Below are 26,802 nucleotides of genomic sequence, written 5' to 3'. Positions count from 1 at the left end.
CCACTATCACTTATGTAAGCCAAATTCTGATCACATCAACTTTAAAATAATGGTATTCATGTCTTGCTGCTTTTAGTATTTTACATCTTGCATTTTCAATATAGTTGATTTTGATTTATTGTCACGTTATTAGCATAGTGAAAAGTATTATTTCTTGTATGCTATACAGTGTTCAGAGAAGGAAATGAGAGTGTAGAATGTAGTGTTACAATCATAGCTAGGGTGTAGAGAAAGACCGAATTAATGTAAGGTAGGTCCATTCAAAAGTCTGACGGCAGCAGGGAAGAAGCTGTCCTTTAGTCGGTTGGTACGTGACCTCAGGCTTTTGCATCTTTTTCCCAACAGAAGGTGTAGTAAGAGAATGTCTGATGTGTGTGGAGTCCTTAATTATGCTGGCTGCTTTGCTGAGGTAGCAGGAAGTGTAGACAGAGTCAATGGATGGGAGGCTGGTTTGCGTGAAGGATTGGGTTACATTCATGATCTTTTCTACTTTATTGTGGTCTTGGGCAGAGTAGGAGCCGTACCAAACTGTGATACAACCAGAAAGAACGCTTTCTGTGGTGCACCTGTAAATGTTGGTGAGAGTCATAGCTGACATACCACCTTTCTCAGAAGACTAAAGGAAATTAGAGGCATTGGTGCATTTTCATAACTAGTGTCAGCTTGGGGGTACCAGGACAGGTTGTTGGTGATCTGGACACCTAAAAAGTTGAAGCTCTCGACCCTTCCTGCTTCATTCCCATTGATGTAGACAGGGGCATGTTCCCCTCTAAGCTTCCTAATCTCCTTTTGTTTTGCTGACATTGAGGGAGAGGTTCTCTCTCATTCCTGCAATCTGTCTCGTCATTGTTTGAGATCACTCCCACTACAGTAGTCTCATCAGCAAACTTGAAAATTGAATTGGAGGGGAATTTGTCATATATACAAGGAGTAGAAGGGGCTGAGAATGATCGTGGAGGAGATGTTGCCATTCCTTACTGATTGTGGTCCATTAGTTAGGAAGTTCAGGATCCAGTTGCAAAGGGAGGAGCTGAGACCCAGGCCACTGAGTAAATGAATACCTACTGCAGTTTATATCTACAATATCTTCACTGATTATTGGATATACATTTATATTGTAAATGTTGTGAAACTGGCTGTTTAAATTTCTCCTCTTCTATGAATTCACCCCACTTTAGAAACCTCAACATGTTTATGTTCCAAATAACTACATTGTACCAACAGAGAAGAAAAGATCTGCATTGCGGTGGCAAATTAGACATGAACTAGCAAGTGGAACCGTCCCACAGAAGTTTTTCTGTCCTTTTTAGCTGGATTAACTTAGTATACTTTTTATGTAAATTACCTCCTTTTGAACTGACCAAACATGAATTGCATAATGAAGTTAAGATTTTTATTGAATCATCAAATAAAAGTCCTCTTTTCTGAATGTTTTCTGCATAGTTCTTAAGGAAAGTCTTTGTAAGGCAGTTTGAATGGATAGAGTGGGGAGAATCTGGTATTGTGCCATAGCAGTTTCTTCTCCAGAAAACTGACTGCATCCAATGTTAGAACCAAGGTCTCATGTTTCAGCATGCTGTGAACATTCAGCCCTGAAAGAAAATGTAGCAACATGTCAGAAAGCCAATAAACAAACCATGTTGTTAAAGCATCACTTCTGTTCATTTAATATTGATTTACAACAGGTTGCAATCTACTCAAAAGTAATATGGTTTGGGGTGGTTATTGGAATATGGTTGCTGACATGTTATTTTTACCCCTCCATCTTTTTATAAAAACAATTCACATAGGGTTCATTGACAGCCTTCTTGATAACTCACCAAGATGACTTTGTCAATAGGTAACCTGGAAAATGACAGTCTAATGCTACTTTATCCACATCCAAAACATACAAACACTTCCATAATTGCTGGCTTCTGACCCTCTAATAGAATGAGAACCCCTGGCTAAATTTCTCCCTCTTGTTGGGCATTCCTGTTTTGGAAACTATACTATTGCATGGATTTGCCTACAAAGTCACTGGTGAATGGATGAATATTGCTCATTGTGGCAAGTAGACAGATTTTGATATGGATTATTGGATATTTTGGAATTCTCAATTTATTTCTAAACCAGGCAATAAGAAATGCAAAAGAAACAAACCTTACCTATAACAGGCATTACTGTTACAGTTTTAGAATATTTTGTTGCTGCTAAAATATTTTCCGGCATGTCTTCATTACTAAAGGAATGAACAATAAAATAAATTTCACAATACATAAACATTGACTATAACAGTTTGTGGACAGTAGTTAGCATTTTTTTTGGAAGTGAGATTCTTTTAGATCATTAACTATACCAAAAACAAGCATTTTTTTTTTTGTTAGTTAGACAATATTGTGGTGCACATTTGCAGAATCCCCTGGAAAAAAAATTGAAACTCATGTTCTACTTTTTGGTTTACCATTTAGTTGGTTCCATTTTTAAAGGGACCTCTTGTGCAGTCGTAGTTTGAGTGACACCCGTAGGTTGAACATTCCTATTGTAGGAGTTCACAAAATTGTACATGTGTACAAATTGTTTTTACCAATGAATGGTTTGCCAAATCACTTGAGGGTTGTGTGCAGGTAAACAGTACTGGTTCCTGAAAGATTAGTGCACCAGTTGGTTTTTATAAGTCTAGAAATTTGCACAATTGTTTCTTGGCCATTAATGAGCAGATATATAGAACTCAGTTTCACAACTTACTGGAGTAGAACTGGACCTGATTTATAGGTGCTAGTTCAATACCTACCTGCTGCACCATGATACCATGTATAATGTGAGTAGCATAATTCAAAAAAATACATTTCAACTGACTCTTACCTATTTGGTAGTTTGTTTTGCATTTTTTGAGATGATTTAGTTTTCCCAGAATGCAGCTAAAACTTAGATCAAATGCCATCACAACTGTACAATGACAGAATTAGATTCAGATCTTTGGTGCATTTATTAACATAAAACAACAATGGCAAACCAAACCTTAATTATCATTAATAGATCAAAAGGCTAATAATTTTCACTCAGTTACTGGCTGAAATTCTTCAGCTGTTTGTGCCAGCAGGATTCTCTGGTCCTGCTGGCAGTGCAGCTCTACCCATGGGTCTCCCACCAGTATAGGGTGAACTCAATGGGAATTCCCATTGAGTGCAGCAGGACTAGAGAATGCTGCCATTAGCAAACAACACACCTCCTCCTGATGGTGGGAGGCCAGAGAATCTCACCCGTTAATTATATCATAGGGAAGTCACAAATATTACCATCTCGAATAAAGAACAAATACTTACACATCCACAATAAGGACAGAATCTCCCCAGTGTCTATACTGTGCCAATTCAAAAAGATATTGAGGATCTGGGCTGGGCATCTCGAGGGAATCAATAATGTGAAGGTAATCCTAAAATTACAGGCAATATTTATACAATAAGTACAAAACACAGTAGCAGAAAAAAATTGCAGTACTTGGCAATTCTGCATTATCATGTCTCAAAGGCTGCCTTGGAGAAGATCAAGGCTGAAGCTGTTCAAGGCAGCTTTCAAGACACACAATGTTGAATTGCCAAGTAAAAAACTGATAGCCAAGTTTTGCACATGAGGACGGGCTCAACCAGGATCTTAGATTCATATCGCACTATCTATAACCCCCATGACTTGCTTGGACTTGCAAAATCTCACTGTCCTGGCTTGAGACAATTCACACCTCTAACCTGTAAAGACTTGATTACTTATTAAGACTCACATTCCAATCATTAGCTTGTAACTGAGGTTGTCTCTATATATGCTCTGGGAACCAAATCCTCCACTCACCTGATAAAGGGTCTGTGCTCCAAAAGCTCGTGCTACCAAATAAACCTGTTGGATTTTAACCTGGTGTTGTGAGACTTCTTACTGTGCCTACCCCAGTCAATGCTGGCATTTCCACATCATTTTAGCTAACTGGTAGTTCATGGAGGTTTATGTCCTTGCCTTGTCCTATAGTTATAAAGTGTTGCCTTTCAAGCTATAATGAATTGTCTCTCTCTAATGGAGAGAGAGATACCCTCATCTTTTGTGGACTATGGCTAATTACCTCAACAGTTAGTGATAGATGAAGAAAGGCAGGCCTAAGTCCAAATAAAGCACAAACACCTGCATGGAGTGGCTAGGCCAAATGACCTTACTAGTTGTAGCACCTGAGGTTAAATATATACTGGTGCAGGGCACTGGTTATTTGAGCACAAAGAGTCACTGGTTGATATGTGTGAGTCAAGCTAGGGGTGTGTACCCATAATGATTCATCAAATAAATCTCCACTAAGCTCTATAATTCATTCCATTTTGCGTTTATCTCAAAGACGCTCCTTAAAACTCACCTCTGAACAAGCTTTTCATCATCTGTCCTAATATGTGGCTCAGTGTCAAATTTTATTTGATGCTGCTACTGTAATAAGATTGGAATGTTTTATAATGTTAAAGGCACTTTGCAAATTCGAGTTGTTGGTAGATGGAACTGGATTGTTTCCTATCAAGAAGAAGGGAAATGGCTAGAAAATTAAAGAGATTTGATATATGAGAACACAGTTTCTTACATGGAGGGTTTATACTGTGGAACGAGTTAATGATTGAAGGATGAGATTGATGGGAAAAGATGGACAAAGGGTGATGGAAACAGGAGGGGTATGATTAGTAAATTCACAGATAACATGAAAATTGTGGAAAATAGCAAGGAAGACAGCTTGATATAGATGGCCTGGTTAGATGGGCAGAACAATAGCAAATGAAACTTAACTCAGAACAGTGAGAGATGATGCATTTTGAGAAGACTAACAAGGCAAAGGAATACACAATGAATGGTCAGACGCCAGGAAGCACAGAAACTCAGAGGGTCTTTGAGGTGTATGTCAAAAGATCCCTGAAGGCAGCAGGACAGGTAGATAAGATGGTTAAGGCAGCATATGGGATACTTGTCTTTACTAGCCAATACACAGAATAAATTCTATCAAGATAGATAAGTCGCTGGGACCGGATGGGATGTACCCCAGGTTATTGTGGGAGATGAGGGAAGTGATTGCAGAGCCCCTGGCAATGATCTTTGCATCGTCGTTGGAGACAGGAGAGGTTCCGGAGGATTGCGGATGTGGTCCCTATTTTCAAGAAAGGGAACAGGGATAGCCCGGGAAATTACCGACCGGTGAGTCTAACCTCAGTGGTTGGTAAGTTGATGGAGAGGATTCTGAGGGACAGGATTTGTGAGCATTTAGAGAAGTTTGGTATGATCAGAAATAGCATGGCTTTGTCAAGGGCAGGTTGTGCCTTACGAGCCTAGTTGAGTTCTTTGAAAATGTGACTGAACACGTTGACGAAGGAAGAGTGGTGGATGTGGTTTACATGGACTTCAGCAAGGCATTTGATAGGGTCCCCCATGCAAGACTTCTTGAGAAGGTGGGAGGGCATGGGTTCCAAGGGGCTTTGGCCTTGTGGATCCAGAATTGGCTTGCCTGCAGAAGGCAGAGAGTGGTTGTGGATGGATCTTTTTCTACATGGAGGTCAGTCACCAGCGGAGTGCCCCAGGGATCTGTCCTAGGACCCTTGCTGTTTGTCATTTTCATAAATGACCTGGATGAGGAAGTGGAGGGATGGGTTAGCAAGTTCGCCGACGACACGAAGGTTGGTGGTGTTGTGGATAGTCTGGAGGGATGTCAGAAGTTGCAGCGTGACATAGATAGGATGCAAGACTGGGCGGAGAAGTGGCAGATGGACTTCAACGCGGATAAACGTGTAGTGGTCCATTTTGGCAGGTCCAATGGAAATGAAGGAGTACAATATCAAGGGTAGGAGTCTTAGCAGTGTTGAGGAGCAGAAGGACCTTGGGGTCCGGGTCCATAGGACTCTTAAATAGGCCTCGCAGGTGGAGGATGTGGTCAAGAAGGCGTATGGTGTACTGGCCTTCATTAATCGAGGGATTGAGTTTAGGAGTCGGGAGGTAATGCTGCAACTTTATAAAACCCGTGTCAGACCCCACTTGGAGTACTGTGTGCAGTTCTGGTCGCCTCACTACAGGAAGGATGTGGTAACTATTGAGAGGGTGCAGAGGAGATTTACAAGGATGTTGCCTGGATTGGGAGGCATGCCTTATGAAGATAGGTTGAGGGAGCTCAGTCTCCTCCCTGGAGAGACAAAGGTTGAGAGGCGACCTGATTGAGGTTTATAAAATGTTGAGGGGTATATATAGGGTGGATTCTCGGAGGCTATTTCCCAGGGCTGAAATGGTCGCTACGAGAGGACACAGGTTTAAGGTGCTAGACAGCAAGTACAGAGGAGATGTTAGGGGTAAGTTTTTCACTCAGAGGGTGGTGAGTGAGTGGAATCAGCTGCCATCAGTGGAGGTAGAGGTGAACTCGCTGGGGTCTTTTAAAAGATTCTGCATGAGTACATGGGATTGGGAGTTACAAATAGTTCTATGGCCTGGTAGGTACGGATATGATTGGCGCAACTTGTGGGCCGAAGAGCCTGTTTGTGCTGTCGTGTTCTATGTTCTAAGAGCAGGTTGGTTACGATGGAGCTGTCTAAAACGCTCATTAAGCCGCAGCTGACATTCTGTGTGCAGTTCTGATTGCCACACTATAGGAAGGATGTGATTGCACTAGAAAGGTTGCAAAGGAGATTCACTGGGATGTTGCCTGGGCTGGAGTGTTTCAGCTAGACAGGTTGGGGTTGTTTTCCTTACAGCAGAGAAGGCTGAGGGGGAGTTCACTGAGGTATACAAAATTATCAGGGATATAAATAGGGTAGAGGGAACAAACTTTTCCCTTAGTACAGGGGTCAATAATAAGGGGGCACAGATTTCAGACAAGGAGCATGAAATTTAGGAGTTATTGGAGGAAAAGCTTTTTCACCCAGAGGGCGGTGGAGATCTGGAACTCACTGCCTGAAAGAAAGAGTGGTAAGAAACAGTAAGCCTCACAATATTTAAGCAGCATTTAGATGAGCACTTGAAATTCCAAAGCATACAAAGGTACAGACCAAATGTTGGTTTTGAACCCAGTGCCCAGGGCATTACTCTGGGTTACTGGATTACTAGTCCAGTGACAATACCACTAGGCCACTGCCTTCTCTTAATTCTTGATTAACAAAGGGATATGCAGGAATGTGGGGGTGAAGTTACAATCAGATAAGCTTTAGTCTTATCGGATGGTGAAGCAGGCTCAAGGGGCTGAGTGCCTACCTACTCTTCCCCCTAATTCATATGTCTGTAGATTAAAGATCTGCCCTGATTTGTCATTCAGACTGGTTATCGGCTATAATAGACTTATTTCTGTGCCGTAAAGCCTATGTAATGGCACTCCAGCTCATCTGGAATGGTGGACTAAAGAACTGAAAAAGCTTATCTATTGAAAGGCACTTCACCTAGCAGCTTCCACGTGATAATTAAATGAAGAAAATGCTTACCTGTGGAGAGAAACAGTTAATCTTCTGGCTTGATGATAATGACTTTTCGTCAGAACTTTCTCTCCACAGATGCTACCTAACCTTCTGAGTATTTATAACGTTTTCTGTTTTTATTTCAGATTATCAGCACCTGTAGCATTTTGCCTTTGAATCAATTAATAAAATTGCCTTGGTTAGATATGCCATCTAGTGGTCACAAGTGAGAAAGCTCTGGGTTTGGAGATGCCAAAAAGTGAAATTAAGCAGATAACGTTTACAAATCAGCTTGAAAGAGTACAGACTAGTCTTTACCTGAGCAAGCTTCATAGTGAGAGCCACTTTCAAACCCATAACACGGACTTTCATGGGCAACATATAATAATAACTAGTTGGCCCTCGAGGACCATGGGCAACACCACCTATAAAACAAAATAATTTCTTTGATGCTTGACAATCTTTTCATCCACATCTTTGTCCAACTTGTATTTTGCTGAGAGTTCTCCCTCCAAACTGGTTTCCATCAATTATTTCACTATAGATAGCAAACACAGGAAACCTTTCCTCATTATTCTTCCATAGTTCAAATATTATTTAAAATTTGTTGAACTGAAAATTACCTTATTCTGTCATTGCAAGGAGCATTAATTTTTATGTATATATGTTCTATGAGCATTGCTCAGGTTTCCTAATATTTCAAAAAAGACGACTTCTAAAGAGAACAGTGAATAAATATTAAAAGCAGAGACACGGGAATAGGGAGACAATAGAATATGTTCTAGATTGCTCTGCAAAAATCCAAATAACATCTCCTGTGTTACATACAAATGCCTATTCTTCCATGATTCTGCTTTATTCTATCCATTTTATTACAATATTACTGGAAGTTTCAGAACTAGGCTTTCCTTAACCAATAAAATTAAGCTTCTCTGACAATTAATTAGATAGTTATTGAAGCACATTTAATTAAGAGGGAAAAGACTAAAGAATACAGCTATTGCAAAAGACTAGGAATGTAGTTAGCCCGTACAATATTCTAGGGCAACAAACACAAAATGCTGGAAAATCTCAGCAGGTCTGACAGCATCTGTGGAGAGAGAATAGAACCAATGTTTTAAGTCTCAGTCCAGAGGGCTGTAAAATGCCCACTCGCAAGATGGTGTGCTGTTCCTCCAGTTTGCATCGAGGTTCACTAGAACATTGCCAAAGGCCAAGGACGGACATGGGGACAGGACAGCAGGATGGTGTTTGAAGTGGCAAGCAAAAGGAAGGTCTGGGTCCTGCTTGTGGATAGACTGAAGGTGTTCAGCAAAGCGGTCAGCCAGTTTGTGTTTGGTCTCTCCGATGTAGAGTAGGCCACATTGGAAGCAGCGACCAGATTGAAGGAGAAAGACCAGATTGAAGGAGATACATATGAAGCGCTGCTTCACCTGAAAGGGGTATTTAGGACCTAGGATGGTGGGCTGGGAGGTAAAGGAGCAGTTGTTGCACTGTCTATGATTGCATGGGAAGGTGCTGTGGGTAGGGGTTGAGGTGTTGGGTGTGATGGAGGAGTGGACCAAGGGGTATCGAAGAAAACGGTCCCTGCGGAATCCTGTTTCCAAATGTACAAGGGACTCTATTGCTCCGACTGGTTTCTGGAATTCAAAATGAACGCAAGAAATAGGAGAAGAGTAGGTTACATGGTCTGTTGAGCCTAGTCCAATTTCACTTTGCTCCCTACTCTCCATATCCCTTACTTCCCTGAAACACAAAAAAGGTCTGTCCAAAATAACAAAGTACTCCCAATGTTGTCCAACAGAACAAAATACTGCCAAAGCTGGAGATCTATTATAATAACAAAGTACTGGAAAAGCTCAGTTGATCTAGCAGAATCTGTGCAGAGAGAAACAGAGTTCATGTTGAGTCCAGTACAAGTTTTCTTCAGAACAAGTTCATATTGGACTTGAAACATTTATTCTTTTTCACTCCACAAATGCTGTCATACCATGCAAAACTCTATCTATCCCAGCCTTAATTCAATGATAGATCATCCGCAATCCTTTGAGATAAAGAATTTCAGATACATCAGTACTAAAAGATTGGTTCCTTATCCTGAGACTGTTTAGATTCCCTAAACAGTGGAAACAATCTCTCAACTATCAAGACCCTTCAGAATTTTGTACATTTCAACTAGATTATCTCTCATTCCTCTTAACGCCAAATAAAAGACCCAAATTACTCTGCCTGTAACCACAGGACAATCCCCTCCCATCAGCAGCCAATTAAGTGAAACTTCGGTGTACCACCTCCAATGCAAGTATCAAATTTGGAGACCAAAACACCAAGGCAGCATAGAGTATTCCAGATGTGGTCTCACCAAAATCCTGTACAATTTCAACAAGACTTATTTATTCTTGTATTCCAATCCCTTTACAATAAAAGTCAATATGTCATGTCATCTTAATTGCATGCTAACTTTGGGTCTTTGTACAAGCATACCCAAGTTTCTTTGAGCATCAACACTTAAAAACTTAACTCTTTTAAAAAAAATTCTGTTTTTCTTTTCTTATGACCAAAATGAATAACTTCACTATGCTACATTATACTCCATCTGCCATTTTGTTGTCCACTCACTTAACCTTTCTATTTTTTTGCAATATCAGTGTCCTCCTTAAAGGTAACCTTTCCATTTACATAAGAACATAAGAACATAAGAAATAGGAGCAGGAGTAGGCCATCTGGCCCTTCGAGCCTGCCCCGCCATTCAATAAGATCATGGCTGATCTGTCGTGGCTCAGTTCCACTTTCCGGCCCTCTCCCCATAACCCTTAATCCCCTCTCTTATCAAAAACCCATCAACCCGCTTCTTGAAAATATTTAGTGAGGCAGCCTCCACCACTTCAATGGGTAGAGAATTCCAGAGATTCACCACCCTTTGAGTGAAGAAGTTCCTCCTCAACTCCGTTCTAAAACGCCCCCCCTTTATCTTGAGGCTGTGCCCCCTAGTCCTACTGTCTTTTTTCAGTGGGAAGAGTCTCTCCACCTCTATCCTATCCATCCCATTCATCATCTTATACGTCTCAATGAGATCTCCCCTCATTCTTCTAAACTCCAACGAGTACAAGCCTAGTTTATTCAGCCTCTCCTCATAGCTCAACCCCCTCAACTCCGGTATCAGCCTAGTAAACCTCCTCTGCACTCCCTCCAAGGCCAAAATATCTTTGCGCAGGTGCGGCGCCCAAAACTGCACACAGTACTCCAGCTGCGGCCTCACCAATGCCCTATACAGCTGCAGCAAGACCTCCCTACTTTTATATTCAATCCCCTTCGCTATGAAGGCCAGCATCCCATTCGCCTTCCTGACCACCTGCTGCACCTGCAAGCTGGGTTTTTGCGACTCATGCACAAGGACCCCGAGGTCCCTCTGCACCGTCGCCTGCTGCAGTTTTTCGCCCCGTAAATAATAGTCCTTCCTACCATTCTTCCTACCAAAGTGGACCACCTCACACTTGCCAACATTAAATTCCATTTGCCATTTCCTGGCCCATTCGCCCAGCCTATCTAGATCCTTCTGCAGACTCTCCACACCCTCCGCACAATTTGCCGTTCCCCCAATCTTGGTGTCATTCGCAAATTTCGACACCCTACACTCGGTTCCCTCCTCCAGATCATCTATATAAATGGTAAAAAGCTGAGGCCCCAGCACCGACCTCTGGGGCACTCCACTAGTCACCATCCGCCAATCCGAAGATTGGTATCACCAGCCTAGCTTGACATCATCAGCAAATTTAGATATCTTACTTCATCCAAGTCTTTAATACAGATTTCAAATAGCTGAGACCCCAACATTGATCCTTGAAGCACTCCTCTATTCATTCCATGCCAACTTTAAAAAGTTCAATTTATGGCAACTCTACGTTTCGTATCCATTAACCAATCCTCCATCTGTGCTGATGTTACCCCCAACTCCAAGTTCCCCTATCTTGCCTGTTAATTAAAATTATCAAAGAAAAGATTAAAATGTGTCTTATTATCATAGTGTGGTAGAATAATTGAAAGAGGGGAAAAGTTTTCTACTGCTTGCTCTTTAGAATGAAATAAGTGCTTACTTGATATATTTATCATTTTGTGGTATAGAAAAACAGAAAAAAATCTCCCCCCTAAGTGGGCATGAATAGAAAGTTACATAAACACAATTACTGAAATGATTATAGGTGCTTGAACCATTAGATTACCTCCTTTCCATATTGGTGACCGGATGCTGCCATGGCGTGCTCTACCACTTCCTTTCTGTTTCCATGGCTTCCTACCTCCACCTCGCACTTCAGCTCGTGTCTTCACCTTAGCATGGCTCTACAAATTTGGCAAAAGTACAGAATTAAACCACATTTTTCTTCTCTCAGTATTTTTGCAGTCCTGAACTACGTTACAGTGTTAAATTATAAGGTCAGTTTCCTTAAACTTAGATTCTAAATTCTTGGGAATGTAAGCTAAACGTTTAGAATTATACTTTGATAGGAGCAAAGAAATTATTTCCTCTAGGATAGTGGAAATCTGGAACCACCACCCCTCCCCCACTCACACAAAGGGCTGTGGATTCTGCATCAGTGGAAATTCTCAAATTAAGATAGAATTTTTTTTAAATTAAGAGTTTCAGTGGATATAAGGCAAGAGCAGTAAACAGTATTAAGATACAAACAAGCCTTGAACTAATTATATGGTGGACAAGCTAAAGGGGGCATAGATGACCTATCCTGTTCCGAGGTTATGAATTTGAGAATGAACCTAGTTGTGAACTGAATAGCCTGTATTCGAAACAAGCAAAAGGAATGAACTTACAATTCTTTTAAAGTTTTTCTGCCAAATTGCAACTTCATGTAGAATATCAATTCTGTTGAAAAGTAAAAATAAACTGATTTACATTTGTTTTCTAAAGTAACAATTGTAACTACATCATATTGGTCAACATAAGTACAGTACTATGATGGATAAGAAGTGCAACAATTTCTTCAAGAAATGCATTTCAAGTAGCTGACAATTGCATTAAAATCTTGGTCTCTTTTTGACCCCCAAGGACAAAGCAACCACTTCACTGGCATCTCATTAAGTTTAAACTTTTACCTACTCCACATCAGTATACCATACCAGTGTATTCTGTTCACAAGTTGCACTGGGGCAATATCCTTGACAGCAGCTCCACCACCAAGAAAGATAAGGGCAGCAGATGCACGGGTGCAGTGTCACACATCATCTAAACCAGGACTTGTTTCACCATTGCTTCATTATTGTCAAAATCCTAGAGTTCCCTCACTAACATCATCGTAAGAGCTCTTTAACCATACAGACTACAGTCGTTCAAGAAGGCCCCCACCATCATTAAGGGCAAATAGAGATGAGCAATAAACAATAGCCTTCTCAATAACATTTTCTTTAATTTCTCTTTGCTGTACACAGTCTGTCGCACTCACGGTGTGGATCCTTTAAGATTGCCAATATGTGTAGATCTTAAAGGGAACATTGGTTGTGTGACCTGGTTTCCTCTGCAGTCCATTCTAAATTGGCACAACAATTTAAACAGGGAACTTTGCTTGCCAGCAATCCTGAGAATGAATGAAACAAATCTCCTTCCATGTCATTCCCTCCAACTGAATCTTAATAGATACTTTGTATATAACACTTAATTTTAACTTATGTTTATCTCTGCAAATTGAACTTTATCGTAACTTTCAAGAGATATTTCAGCTTTTTGTAAAACTTCCATTTCACAATGTTGCAAGTACTGTGGTGATTTTGATCATAGAGAACTATATGATTCATGGTTATATTAGACAAATCGAAAATATTCACTTGTGGCATCTTAGTAAACTAAGAGCCTTTTTAAAATTTTAGTAATTTTAAACAGCTTTTTAAACTTGTATTTTTCTGGATGCTACAAAATCACCTAGGTAATGAAGATGCAGTATATTATCCAAATCACCATGAATAATACCACGAGAGATCTGCTGATTGGATGGTAAAAGATGTGTATACTTTGCACCTCTTGCAAATGTCACATTGGCTTGTGGCATCAGACTTCTGTCATATCTCATCATACTTAAACTTAGCATGCATTATAATCATCTTCCTCTATCTCCCTATGAAGACTGTGGCACTGCTCTCCAAAGTGCCACCTTCTCAGGTTTATTAAAATTGGAAGTGTTGCCAATGGCTCCTCGATGCTTCTCACACTACTGAGCCTCTTTTCCTCTTTCCAAGATGGCTAAGTACCACTGGCTACAACTTCTCCTATGACTGAACCAATTGCTTGCTTCTTTCTCCAGATCCCACATTGCAAAGGGCCTGGTTTTGCAAGTACATGCTGTGTGCCCAAAATGCTATCTGCAACATTGCTATCATAGTAAAAGTATTTAATACTTAAGAATATATTTCAATAATTTAGTTAGCATAAATCACTTGTCCTTATACTGACAGAACATAAAACAGCATTTCCTCTAGATTCACTATCAGCTGTGCTACAAATGATCCATCAGTTAGTATATTAAATTGTACCTTGCACAGGGGCTAATTTGTGAACTCAGCAGTACTACCCAATAAACTTGACTCCATTCGTTTTTACATTTATTTGTATAGATACCAACTGTACAACTACATAGTATAATTTGTGCAAATGCATAAAGGAACAAGCTGATTATATATTGCCAAACTAATATAATAACAATTAGCATTTTCTTTTAAGGCAGTCAGGAAAGTAATGGAACAACATGAAGACAATCTTAAATTAACAAATCAAATATCTTAGCTCTTAAAATGTAGTGATAACATTACCTTGGAGGTACTGCAAAAACATCAGGATGCAAATCAACGATACCTAGCTTGTCATCAGTATAATCCCGCAAAGACTCTAGCCAAGCCTGCCTGGGTTTCAGATGTGAAGGAACTGCTATGTCACACTTTCTCAAAATAGGCAATCTGGATTCAATTGGGGGCAGTCCTGAAATATATTAATCAGATTATGAATGTTACTGTAATAATAAAATTGACCATACTTGTCCAAAAGTACAATGTTACCAATTAAAACTATGCTGTAAGAAGATTATATTGCTTCAAGTCCATTAAAAAATGAAAATCTTAAAGTACACTCTACTTCAGGCTGAACACTGTGCCCAATTGTAAAGTTCACAATGGACCTTACAACTTTCGGATGCAGCTACTGAAATCAGAATTCCCTAGAACAATAAGGAGAGTCTTGGCTTTGGTCATTTTCCTCTTCCACTTGCCAACTTTATTGGTCATTTTATTACTAACTTTCTAGTACCATTTTTAAAATGTATTCATTCAGGGGATATGGGTGTCACAGGGAAGACAAACATTTATGTTTCTTCGCTAATTGCCCTTGAGAAGGTGGTGAGTATATGGTGTTGGGACGTTCACAGTGTGTGTGTGTGTGTGTGTGTGTGTGTGTTAGGAAGTGATGTTAAGAAGGGAGGCAGTGAAGGAGCAGTGAGGTGACATAGTGCCAAGTCAGAATGGTATGGGCCTTGGCGCTTATAGGTAATGGTGCTCCCATACATCTGATGCCCTTGTCCTCTTTTGTTTTTTATTTATTCATGGGATGTGGGCATCACTGGTTGGGTTCTTGAACTGTAGGCCACATTCCTGTGGATCTGGAGTCACATGGAGGCCAGACAGGGTAAGGATGATTTCCTTCCTTAAAGATCTACTTGGTTCACTAATATCCCTTTAAGACAATTGGCAATGGTTTCATTGTTACTGGATTACTAGTTCAGTGACAATACCACTTATACTACCACCTTCCCTTAAGGTGGTAGAGGTCAAAGGCTTGGAAGGTGCTGTCAAAGGAGCCTTGGCAAGTTCCTGTAGTACATCTTGTCAATGTCAACACTGCTGCAACTGGGCATCAGTGGTGCAGTGGTTCCCAACCTTTTCAGCATCATGGCACATGTCAATGAAACAAAAAATTCCACAGCACTTTTTTTCAGCTAAATCGATTGTTCATAAACATTACATTTACTCTTAGAGAAAGATTTGCAACACTGTGCGTACAACAAGCCAAATAAAGATCAAATCAATTAATGTTTCAAATCCATCAAAGTCTTTGACAGCAAGCAGACATTTTCAAAATCTGCCCAACTCAACTATTTCTAACTAAATATTAGTAGTCCTAAATCTGTTCGACACGCAGTACTTGGGTCAGTCGTCTGAATTTTGCCTTGTTGCATTATGAATTTCATTTTACATTGCAGTGTTTGCCAACTTTTCCCTGCAGACGGGACATTCAGATAAGGAGCACGTGGCATCTCCTGCCATGAAAATCCAAAGATCTCATTACACTGCCTCTGAATATTTCTTGGTTTTCTTCCTTGGGGTTCAGATCAACAATTGAGAAAGCAAAGATATCGCCTCTTTTAACAACAAACTTCTCAATTTCTTCTTCGATCAGGGGATATAAAAAAAATCCGGCAAAGTAAAAGTTCAATTTTGCTGAATCTGCTAGCTTGTTTTGTCTTGTTTTACTATCAATAAAGTGTGCAAACACCATTGCATGGTTTCTATGGTAACTAGTAAAAACTACCATGTCATCTTAATTTCACCCTATGACCACCTGCATTTAGAATGTTAACGTTTAGCATCGAAAGACTGATACCTCATTTTTAAAGTATTTGTTAATTAATCTTCACAAGTTTTAAGAGCTGTAATTTTGGTTGGATTGAATATTGTTTAAGATGAAACAATATATTTGTTTTACATTGATTTTCATTACTTTGCTATAGAATTTCATGGCACACTTCAACAGTTCTTAATTAAAAACCATTGATGTAGGGAGTGAATGTTTAAGGTGGTGGATGGGGTGCCAATCAAATGGCTTAATTTTTCCTGCATAGTGCCAAGTTTGAGCGTTGTTGGAGTTGCACTCATCCAGGCAAAGGAGAGATTCCATCACATTCCTGACTTGTGCCCTGGAGAAGGTGGACAGACTTTGTGCAGTCAGGAGGTGAGTTATTCACCACAGAATTCCCAGCCTCTGACCTTCTCTTATAGCCATAGTACTTTTAAGGCTGGTCCAGTTATATTTTTGGTCAATGGTAACTCCCAGGATGTTGACAGATTTTATGAATTTGCATTCAGTAGACCTGATTTTCTTTCTATATGAACTAACATATGAACATATGACTGAGGAACAGGAGGCCATTAGGCCCTTCAAGCCTGCTCTGCCATTCAATAAGATCAAGGCTGATCCAATTGTGGCCTTGATTCTACATACCACTCCCCCGCTCGCTATAGAACTCTCTGTAAGCTATAGATGACATGATGTGGAGATGCCGGTGTTGGACTGAGGTAAACACAGTAAGAAGTCTGACAACACCACGTTTAAGTCCAACCGATTTATTTGATAGTAAATTCACAAGCTTTCGAGGTTAAACTCGAGGTCACCTGATGAAGAGTTTAACCTCGAAAGCTTGCGAGTTTACTATCAAATAAATTGGTTGGACTTAAACTACAGCTATAGATGATACAGACTTACTTTTCAAATTAAATACAACAGCTACATCTTAAATTGGAAAAAAATAACTTTAAGACACTGAGGCCATTAGGGCCAGCTAGTAACTTTATCACCCTCAGATAAACTGATCAAAACTACTGACTATTTATAATATGTAGCAAAATAGATCTAATTTCTTTACCAGAGGATTACTACAAAGGAGACAGTGATAATGCATTGAAGTTTCAAAGTTAAAGTTTATTTATTAGTCACAAGTAGGCTTACATTAACACTGCAACAAAGTTACTGTGAAAATCCTCTAGTTGCTACACTCTGGCGCCTGTTCGAGTACACTGAGGGAGAATTTAGCATGGCCAATGCACCTACCAGCACGTTGTTCAGACTGTGGGAGGAAATTGGAACACCAAGAGGAAACCTACATAGACACGGGTTGAACGTGCAGACTCCACACAGACAGAGACCCAAGCTGGGAACAGAACTTGGGTCCCTAGCGCTGTGAGGCAGTAATGTTAACCATTGTGCCACCATGCCACTAATTTGCATAAAATTAGTAGGATAGATGGATGCTATGCCATTCCACTGCTCGTATTCCTTGTTTGTACATTTTCAATTTTCACCATACCAGCTGAATAAAAGAAGAATCAGATATCAGAATATTCATAAGAACATAAAGAAATAGAAGCAGGAGTAGGCCATCTAGCCCTTCGAGCCTGCCCCACCATTCAATAAGATCATAGCTGATCTGAAGTGGCTCAGTTTCACTTTCCTGCTTTCTCCCCATAACCCTTAATTCCCTTGCCTACCAAAAACCTATCCACCCGTGTCTCAAATATATTTAGCGAGGTAGCCTCCACCACATCAACAGGCAGAGAATTCCAGAGATTCACCACCCTTTGAGTGAAGAAGTTCCTCCTCAACTCCGTTCTAAACTGCTCCCCCCCCCCGCCGCCATCTTGAGGCTGTGAGTCCTGCTGTCCTTTCTGAGCGGGAAGAATCTCTCTACCTCTACCCTATCCATCCCCTTCATTATCTCATACGTCTCTGTAAGATCCCCCCTCATCCTTTTAAATTCCAACGAGTACAAACCCAGTCTATTCAGCCTCTCTTCATAGTTTAACTATGGGGTGGGATTCCAGTGCTTAGATGTTTCATTAAACAAAACAATGCTGAATAGCATACCTTTTTGCTCTATCTCAATTAAGTTTGCTTGGAGATGAAGATTGGGTGGCAATTCGTTTCCTCCAGAGACAGTTGACACAAGCTATTTCAAGAGGAGAAGAAAGCATTTTAATTAAAATAACAAGAGCACACTCTACTTTCTCAGAAGACTAAGGAAATTGGGCATGCCAGCTATGACTTTCACCAACTTTTACTGATGCACCATAGAAAGCATTCTTTCTGGTTGTATCACAGCTTGGTACGGCTCCTGTTCTGCCCAAGGCTGCAAGAAACTACAAAGCATCATGAACATAGCCCAATCCATCACACAAACCAGACTTCCATCCACAGACTGTCTACACATCCCGCTGCCTCGGCAAAGCATCCAGCATAATTAAAAACCCCACACATACTAAACATTCTCTCTTCCACCATCTTCCATTGGAAAAACAATTCAAAAGCCCGAGGTCACAAACCAACTGACTCAAGAATAGCTTCTTTCCTGCTGCCATCAGACTTTTGAATGGACCTACCTTGCATCAAGTTTATCTTTCTCTACAGCATAGCTATGACTGTAACACTACATTCTATACTCTTTCACTTCCTTCTCTATGAACGGTATGCTCTGTCAGTATAGCGTGCAAGAAACAATACTTTTCACTGTATGCTAATATATGTAATAATAATAATAAATCAAATCAGAATCAATCATACCCCATTAGACTCTGTCTTTATTCATTTGGATGTTGTGTTACTTTTGATTCATAAGACACAAGATAAACAACAATCAAAACTTCAAACATAGGATTGCTTCATTTTTCAGAACCTGTTTCCAAAGATGTGCAGGTTAGGTGGATTGGGGGAGGTGCAGTAGAAAAATCTGGCACATATAGGATTAACATGGCACATCAGCCGCACCCATGGTTAATCTACAGTCTACGGTCAGGGCTATGTGCATCACCAAGTATGGAGACAACTCCTAGCTTGTACCCTTCACTGTTTTTGGTAATGGTCATAAGAATAAAGACTTAGTTAACCTACTTATGACACAGCAAAGGTGCTAAACTTGTGTGTCTATTCACACCAAACAAGAATTCCCTAACCATTCATGAAACATGTGCAGCTGCATTTGGGCGAGATGACAAACATGAGAGTCATCTCCCGAATCTCACAGCAAATGGCAAGGTGTTCTAGGATGGTCCCAGTCCCAAAACTATCCGTATTAACACCGATCTGACTTGGGTTAATATAGCCATAGCTGGAGAAGTACATTTCATGTCCCCATTGGATGAAAGTGTAGATGGAGAAAGAACAACTACGACAATGATTTTAGCTTTAAAGGGCTATCCTGGCTGAGAGTTAAGCATGCTGGGATTTTTGGTCAACTTATAATTAAAACCACATGCAGTTGTAAAGTTACTCTCACTCAGGACCTAGTCTGGGAACGGTGATCTGAAGCTTCCTATGATGACCAAATATGGGAAGTTGTTTACTTTCAAGTAAACTTGGTGACATCAAATTTTATTGGCTTTGTGTGAAAGACATGCAATCTGAACCAAACACTGTGGCGTCGTTTACAAATAATTCAACTGGCTGTTTGAGCCATGTGATCGGTTTATGGATGACAGGGAATCTTCTGGAAACAAGTGAAAGAATTTGTAGATAAAAGATATATATGCAGTCCTTTGTTTCTAGCAACAACTCTATAGAGATCCACCATCATAAGAAGAGTGCCCTGAAGGAACTTCTTCAGAGAAGACCACGAGAATAGATTCTATATCGAGACTACTTCTGGCCAGGTTTTTTCCTAAAACCCAGGAGTGTCTATTTTCAGTTAAACAATTAAGTTAATGTTCAGTTAAGAGTTGAGGCTCAGCAAAAGAGTTAAAGAGTTCCAACTGTTTAAATTGGTACCTAAAGTATGAAATAAAGTGAGATTGTTGAATGAAGAGTCAGCTCCTGTTCTTGTTTGTCTCATTACACTGGATTGCTTCGAAGGCATTTAAATTAATAGCCGAGTAATAAAACCCTGACTGAACTTTTGAATCACAGTATCTCCACAGTGCAGAAGGAGGCCATTCAGATCATTGAGTCTACACTGACTCTCCGACAGAGTATTTTTCCCCAGCTCACCCTGCAATCCCATGTGTTACCCTGCTAATCCCCCAACCTACACATCTTTGAACACTAAGAGGTAATTTAGCACAGTCAATCCATCTAACCTGCACATCTTCAGACTGAGAGGGAAAACTGCCTCACACAATTCCTTACCAGGCCATGGGAGAGGCTGAGCATTAACCTGTTTGTCTTCAAAAGCAAAGCATTCCTTATTGTGGTGGACTACTTCACCAGATGGGTTAAGGTAAGGCCGTGTGCATCAGCAAGCATGAAGATAGCTCCTATCTTGAACCCTTTATTGTATATTTGTAAAGAGTCCTAAGAATTAATAAAAACTTAGTTAACCTACATACAATTTCAAGACTTCTTCAGACTTATCAAACTGTAACCAACACTCACCCTACAGCACTATCCTTGTATTACAGTACAGTAAAGAGTCTCACAGCACCAGGTTAAAATCTTGAGAGGAATTGCTTGATACAGCAGACGCAGCACGGTTTCGTTAAAGGGAAGTCGTGTCTGACAAATTTACTGGAGTTCTATGAGGATGTGTCTAGGGCGGTGGATAGAGGAGAGCCAGTGGATGTGGTCTTTCTGGATTTTCAGAAGGCGTTTGACAAGGTACCTCACAGGAGGTTATTGCAGAAGATCAGGGGACAGGGAGTTGGGGGTAGGGTGTTAGCGTGGATAGAGGATTGGTTGTCAAATAGGAGGCAGAGAGTGGGGGTCAATGGGTGCTATTCGGATTGGCGGATGGTGACTAGTGGAGTGCCTCAGGGGTCGGTGCTGGGGCCTCAGCTATTTACCATTTATATAGATGATCTGGAGGAGGGAACCGAGTGTAGGGTGTCGAAATTTGCTGATGACACCAAGATTGGAGGAAAGGCAAATTGTGCGGAGGGTGTGGAGAGTCTACAGAAGGATCTAGATAGGCTGGGCGAATGGGCCAGGAAATGGCAAATGGAATTTAATGTTGGCAAGTGCGAGGTGGTCCACTTTGGTAGGAATAATGGTAGGAAGGATTATCACTTACGTGGCGAAAAACTGCAGCAGGCGACGGTGCAGAGGGACCTTGGGGTCCTTGTGCATGAGTCGCAAAAACCCAGCTTGCAGGTGCAGCAGGTGGTCAGGAAGGCGAATGGGATGCTGGCCTTCATAGCGAGGGGGATTGAATATAAAAGTAGGGAGGTCTTGCTGCGGCTGTATAGGGCATTGGTGAGGCCGCAGCTGGAGTACTGTGTGCAGTTTTGGGCGCCACACCTGCGCAAGGATATTTTGGCCTTGGAGGGAGTGCAGAGGAGGTTTACTAGGCTGATGCCGGAGTTGAGGGGGTTGAGCTATGAGGAGAGGCTGAATAAACTAGGCTTGAAGAATGAGGGGAGATCTCATTAAGACATATAAGATGATGAATGGGATGGATAGGATAGAGGTGGAGAGACTCTTCCCGCTCAGAAAGGATAATAGGACTAGGGGGCACAGCCTCAAGATAAAGGGGGGGCGGTTTAGAACGTAGTTGAGGAGGAACTTCTTCACTCAAAGGGTGGTGAATCTCTGGAATTCTCTGCCCGTTGAAGTGGTGGAGGCTGCCTTGCTAAATATTTTTAAGACGCGGGTTGATGGGTTTTTGATAAGAGAGGGGATTAAGGGTTATGGGGAGAGAGCGGGAATGTGGAACTGAGCCACGACAGATCAGCCATGATCTTATTGAATGGCGGGGCAGGCTCGAAGGGCTAGATGGCCTACTCCTGCTCCTATTTCTTATGTTCTTATGTTCTTATTCCAAAGGTGAGTCTGATGAAGGAGCTGTGCTCCAAAAGCTTGTGATACCAAATAAACCTGTTGGACTTTAACCTGGTGTTGTGAGACTTCTTACTATGCCAAACCCAGTCCTATTCCCATCTCCACACCATGGCTATTTGTGTCATGTAGGTAGCAGGTAAGAGAAAATAGATTATCTTACAAAATTTTGCTGATTTATTTTTCAAAGATTTCAGAAAGACTTCAACAATGAACTGAATTAATTGAAGTTATTACTTAATCCTTTAGTTTACAAATAAAGATCTTTGTATATATGCATTGATGCTGTGACATGAACTTGCCAATAAGAACATAAGAAATAGGAGCATAAGAAATGGCTGATCTGAAGTGGATCAGTTCCACTTACCCGCCTGTCCCCATAACCCTTAATTCCCTTATCGATCAGAAACCTACCTACCCATGACTTAAACATATTCAACGAGGTAGCCTCCACCACTTCAATGGGCAGAGAATTCCAAAGATTCACCACCCTCTGAGAGAAGAACATAAGAACATAAGAAATAGGAGCAGGAGTAGGCCATCTGGCCCTTCGAGCCTGCCCCGCCATTCAAAAGAAGTTCCTCCTCAACTCTGTTACTGCCCCCCCCACCTTATTTTGAGGCTGTGCCCTCTAGTTCTGGTTTCCTTTCTAAGTGGAAAGAATCTCTCTACCCCTGTCATATCTAGCCCCTTCATTCTCTTGTAAGTCTCTATAAGATCCCCCCCTCAGCCTTCTAAACCCCCACGAGTACAGGCCCAATCTACTCAATCTCTCCTCATAAGCTAACCCCCTCATCTCCGGTATCAGCCTGGTGAACCTTCTCTGTTCTCCCTCCAAGGCTAATATATCCTTTCGTAAATAAGGGGACTAAAATTGCACACAGTACTCCAGCTGTGGCCTCACCAGTGCCTTGTACGGTTGCAGCAAGACCTCCCTGCTTTTATATTTTATCCCCCTTGCAATAAAGGCCAACATTCCATTTGTCTTCTTGATCACCTGCTGCACCTGCAGATTGAGTTTTTGCGATTCGTGCACAAGGACCACCAGGTCCCTCTGCATAGTAGCATGCTGCAACTTTTCACCATTTAAATAATATTCCATCCTACTAATATTTCTTCTAAAGTGGATAACCTCACATTTGCTAATGTTGTACTCCATCTGCCAGGTCCTCGCCCACTCACTCAGCCTATCCAAATCTCTCTTTAGACTTTCCGCGTCCTCCACGCAATTCGCTTTTCCACTCATCTTCGTGTCATCAGCAAACTTCGTTACCCTACACTCAGCCCCCTCCTCCAGATCGTCTATGTATATGGTAAACAGTTGAGGTCCCAGCACCGATCCCTGCAGCACGCCACTAGTCACCAACTGCCAACCAGAAAAGCACCCATTTTATTCCAACTGCCTGCTTCCTGTTCGATAGCCAATCCTCAATCCACGTTAACACTTTACCCCCAACTCCGTGTATCCTGACCTTCTGCAGCAACCTTTTGTGAGGCACGTTATGGAACGCCTTCTGGAAATCCAAAAACACCACATCCACCGGTTCCCCTTTGTCTACCACACTAATCACATCTTCATAAAAATCCAGTAAATTCATCAAACACGACTTCCCCTTCACAAATCCGTGCTGCATCTGCTTGGTCGAACCGTTCTTTTCTAGGTGTCCTGCTATTTCTTCTTTAATGATGGATTCTAGCATTTTCCCAACTACGGATGTAAAGCTGATCGGCCTGTAGTTACCTGCCTTTTGTCTGCTACCTTCTTTAAACAGCGGCGTAACAGTAGCTGTTTTCCAATCCGCCGGCACTTCCCCAGCATCCAGCAAATTTTGATAACTAACTACTAACACATCTGCTATTACTTCTGCCATGTCTTTCAGAACCCCGGGCTGCATTCCATCCGGTCCCGGGGACTTGTCTTCCTTCAGTTCCATTAGTCTACCTCTTTAGTAACAGACAAATTCATTTGTGTTGCTAGACACAGCAGTGATATTTGATACAAAATACCCATTCATAACCCACCTGTAACAAAAAAAAATGCCAAAGAGTATACTAATATTTTCTTTAATAACAGTTTTGTGTAAATGTGTGTGCATGTCTGGCGTTCCAACGTTCCAACTGCAACACTGTCATCAAACCAGCAACGGAGGGGCCATTGTCCTACTGAACAGAAAGGATTACTGCAAAGAAGCGTACTGACAACTGAACAATGGGGAATATTACAGACAGTTACTCGCAGATCTGACCAAAGAACACACCCGTCAACTCAAAAGACTGATCAAGACCATTGATCTGGACCTTCAGAGCACCCTCCGTGCTCTCATCCCGTGTACTCCCCACGTTGGAGATCTCTATTGCCTCCCGAAAATACACAAGGCAAGTACACCCGGCCGTCCCATCATATCAGGCAATCGGACCCTGTGGAGAACTTCTCTGGCTACGTTGAGGGCATCCTGAAACCCACTGTTCAAAGAACCCCCAGCTTTTGTCGCAACACTACGGACTTCCTACAGAAACTCAGCACACATGGAGCAGTTGAACCAGGAGCGCTCCTCGTCACAATGGGTGTCTCAGCACTCTACACCAGCATCTCCCTCGACGATGACATTGTTGAGTACTGAGGCAGTTGCAGCATCGACAACTGCCAGTTTCCAGATGCAATTTTACAACTCATCCGCTTCATCCTGGACCACAATGTCTTCACCTTCAGCAACCAGTACTTCATCCAGACACACAGAACAGCCATGGGGACCAAATTCGCATCTCAATATGCCAACATCTTCATGCACAGGTTCGAACAAGACCTCTTCACCACACAGGACTGATGCTATAAGATACCTCGATAACATTTTCTTCATTTGGACTCATGGTGAACAATCACTGAAACAACTATATGATGACATCAACAAGTCCCATCCCACCATCAGACTACTCTCTGGAATCGGCTGCATTCTTGGACACACATATCTCCATTACAGACGGTCACCTCAGCACTTCACTGTACCGGAAGCCCACAGATAACCTCATGATGCTCCACTTCTCCAGCCTCCATCCTAAACACGTTAAAGAAGCCATCCCCTAAAGACAGGCCCTCCGTATACACATGATCTGCTCAGATGAGGAGGATCACAACAGACACCTCCAGACACTGAAAGATGCCCTCATAAGAACAGGATATGGCGCTCGATTCATCGATTGACAGTTCCGACGCGCCACAGCAAAACATTGCACCTCTGCAGAAGACAAACACGGGACACAGTGGACAGAGTATCTTTCATCATCCAGTAATCCCCAGAGCAGAGAAGGTATGACATCTTCTTCAGTGCCTTCAACAGATCATTGATAAAGACGAACATCTCGCCAAGGCCATCCCCACATCCCTACTTCTTGCCTTCAAACAACTGCACAATCTCAAACAGGCCACTGTCTGCAGCAAACTACCCAGCCTTCAGGAAAAACCACGACACCACACAACCTCGTCACAGCAACCTCTGCAAGATGTGCCGGATCATCGACACAGATGCCATTATCTCACGTGAGAACACCATCCACCAGGTACATGGAACATACTCTTGCAACTCGGCCAATGTTGTCTACCTGATATGCTGCAGGAAAGGACGTCCTGAGGCATGGTACATTGGGGAGACCATGCAGACACTACAACAACGGATGAATGAACACCGCTTGAAAATCACCAGGCAAGTGTTCTCTTCCTGTTGGGGAGCACTTCAGCAGTCACAACATTCGGCCTCTGATCTTCGGGTAAGCGTTCTCCAAGACAGCCTTCACGAGACACGACAACGCAGAGTTGCTGAGCAGAGACTGATAGCCAAGTTCCGCACACATGAGGACAGCCTCAACTGGGATCTTGGGTTCATGTCACACTATCTGTAACCCCCACGACTTGCCTGGACTTGCAAAATCTCACTAACTGTCCTGTCTGGAGACAATACACATCTCTTTAATTGTGTTTAACGCTCTCTCTACTCACATTGTCTGTATCTTTAAGATTTGATTACCCGTAAAGACTCACATTTCAATCATCATTTTGGAAATTGAGTTTGCGTCTTTATATACCCTGTTTGTGAATAGAACTCGCACTCACCTGACAAAGGGGCAGCGCTCCAAAAGCTAGTGGTTTTTGCTCCCAAAAAAACCTGTTGACTGGTGTTGTGAGACTTCTTACTGTGTATTCCAACAGGCCACAATATATATCATTTGGTATCAGGTAGTAAGTTAAAAGGACGGAAGTACTACCAAAAACAAATGTGGTTTAACTGACCGAGATCTAGGCAGCATTCATTTATTCTACCTCATGTAAAATACACCTGATAAGTGGATGAAGTGCCAGTTTAAAACAAAACAATAGTTGGGGACCATTTACAAACATGCAATAAAGGGTACAAGCTAATTGTTGTTTCCATACTTGCTGCTACACATGTCCAATTGTAGATTAACCCTGGGTGCAAGTCGTGTGTTCTTACTGTGGGCAGGTACTGTACTCAGTACCACATTGGCCCTGTTTGTGCTAAACCTTTGTGTTTCTTAAAATGCTTCAGGCACATCGGCATCAGGATCGGCGCTTTCTCCTTACCCTTTTCCCGAAATTCCTGCAACAAAAGCGGGTAACCTTAGCCGCTATCATTATCCCGAGAAGTCCTTTCTAACAGACTTTTCTCAGTCCCGACGTCCGCCCATAATGCCCCAGCAGAGGACCGGAGGGGCGGGCAGAGGAAGCCTCGCGAGACTGACCAGGCGAAATCCCGTGCTGTCAAACGAAGGCAAAGCACTCGGCGCTAAAGC

At 41.8% G+C, this 26,802-nt stretch overlaps 3 protein-coding genes across 6 annotated transcripts in view; 2 read left to right on the top strand and 1 right to left on the bottom strand.

Annotated features, from left to right (window-relative positions):
• Positions 1–1,429, top strand: part of hyls1 (HYLS1 centriolar and ciliogenesis associated) — a 29,424-nt gene extending 27,995 nt beyond the window's left edge. For all 4 annotated transcript variants that reach the window (XM_080200701.1, XM_080200700.1, XM_080200703.1 and 1 more), the window contains one exon: positions 1,179–1,429. In XM_080200701.1, coding sequence (XP_080056827.1) covers positions 1,179–1,310 — 132 coding nt within the window. In that variant the 3' untranslated portion in view covers positions 1,311–1,429. The remainder of the gene's footprint in view (positions 1–1,178) is intronic.
• Positions 1–26,802, top strand: part of LOC145351095 (protein CEBPZOS-like) — a 652,257-nt gene that overhangs the window by 204,541 nt on the left and 420,914 nt on the right. The gene's annotated exons all lie outside the window — the stretch shown is intronic.
• mrpl4 (mitochondrial ribosomal protein L4) lies at positions 1,372–26,719 on the bottom strand. Its single transcript, XM_080200704.1, has 9 exons — positions 26,594–26,719; positions 18,106–18,187; positions 14,229–14,394; positions 12,243–12,294; positions 11,639–11,756; positions 7,737–7,843; positions 3,306–3,415; positions 2,148–2,221; positions 1,372–1,592 (listed from the first exon to the last, which is right to left on the bottom strand). The coding sequence occupies exons 1-9, from the start codon at positions 26,642–26,644 to the stop codon at positions 1,447–1,449; spliced, it is 906 nt and encodes a 301-aa protein (XP_080056830.1). The 5' UTR covers positions 26,645–26,719; the 3' UTR covers positions 1,372–1,446.

This window comes from Carcharhinus amblyrhynchos, chromosome 12 (genome assembly GCF_965287045.1).
Source record: "Carcharhinus amblyrhynchos chromosome 12, sCarAmb.v2.hapA, whole genome shotgun sequence".
Taxonomy (NCBI): Eukaryota; Metazoa; Chordata; class Chondrichthyes; order Carcharhiniformes; family Carcharhinidae; genus Carcharhinus; species Carcharhinus amblyrhynchos.
Note: the sequence above shows the minus strand (reverse complement) of the source record. Positions and strands in the feature narration are given on the sequence as shown.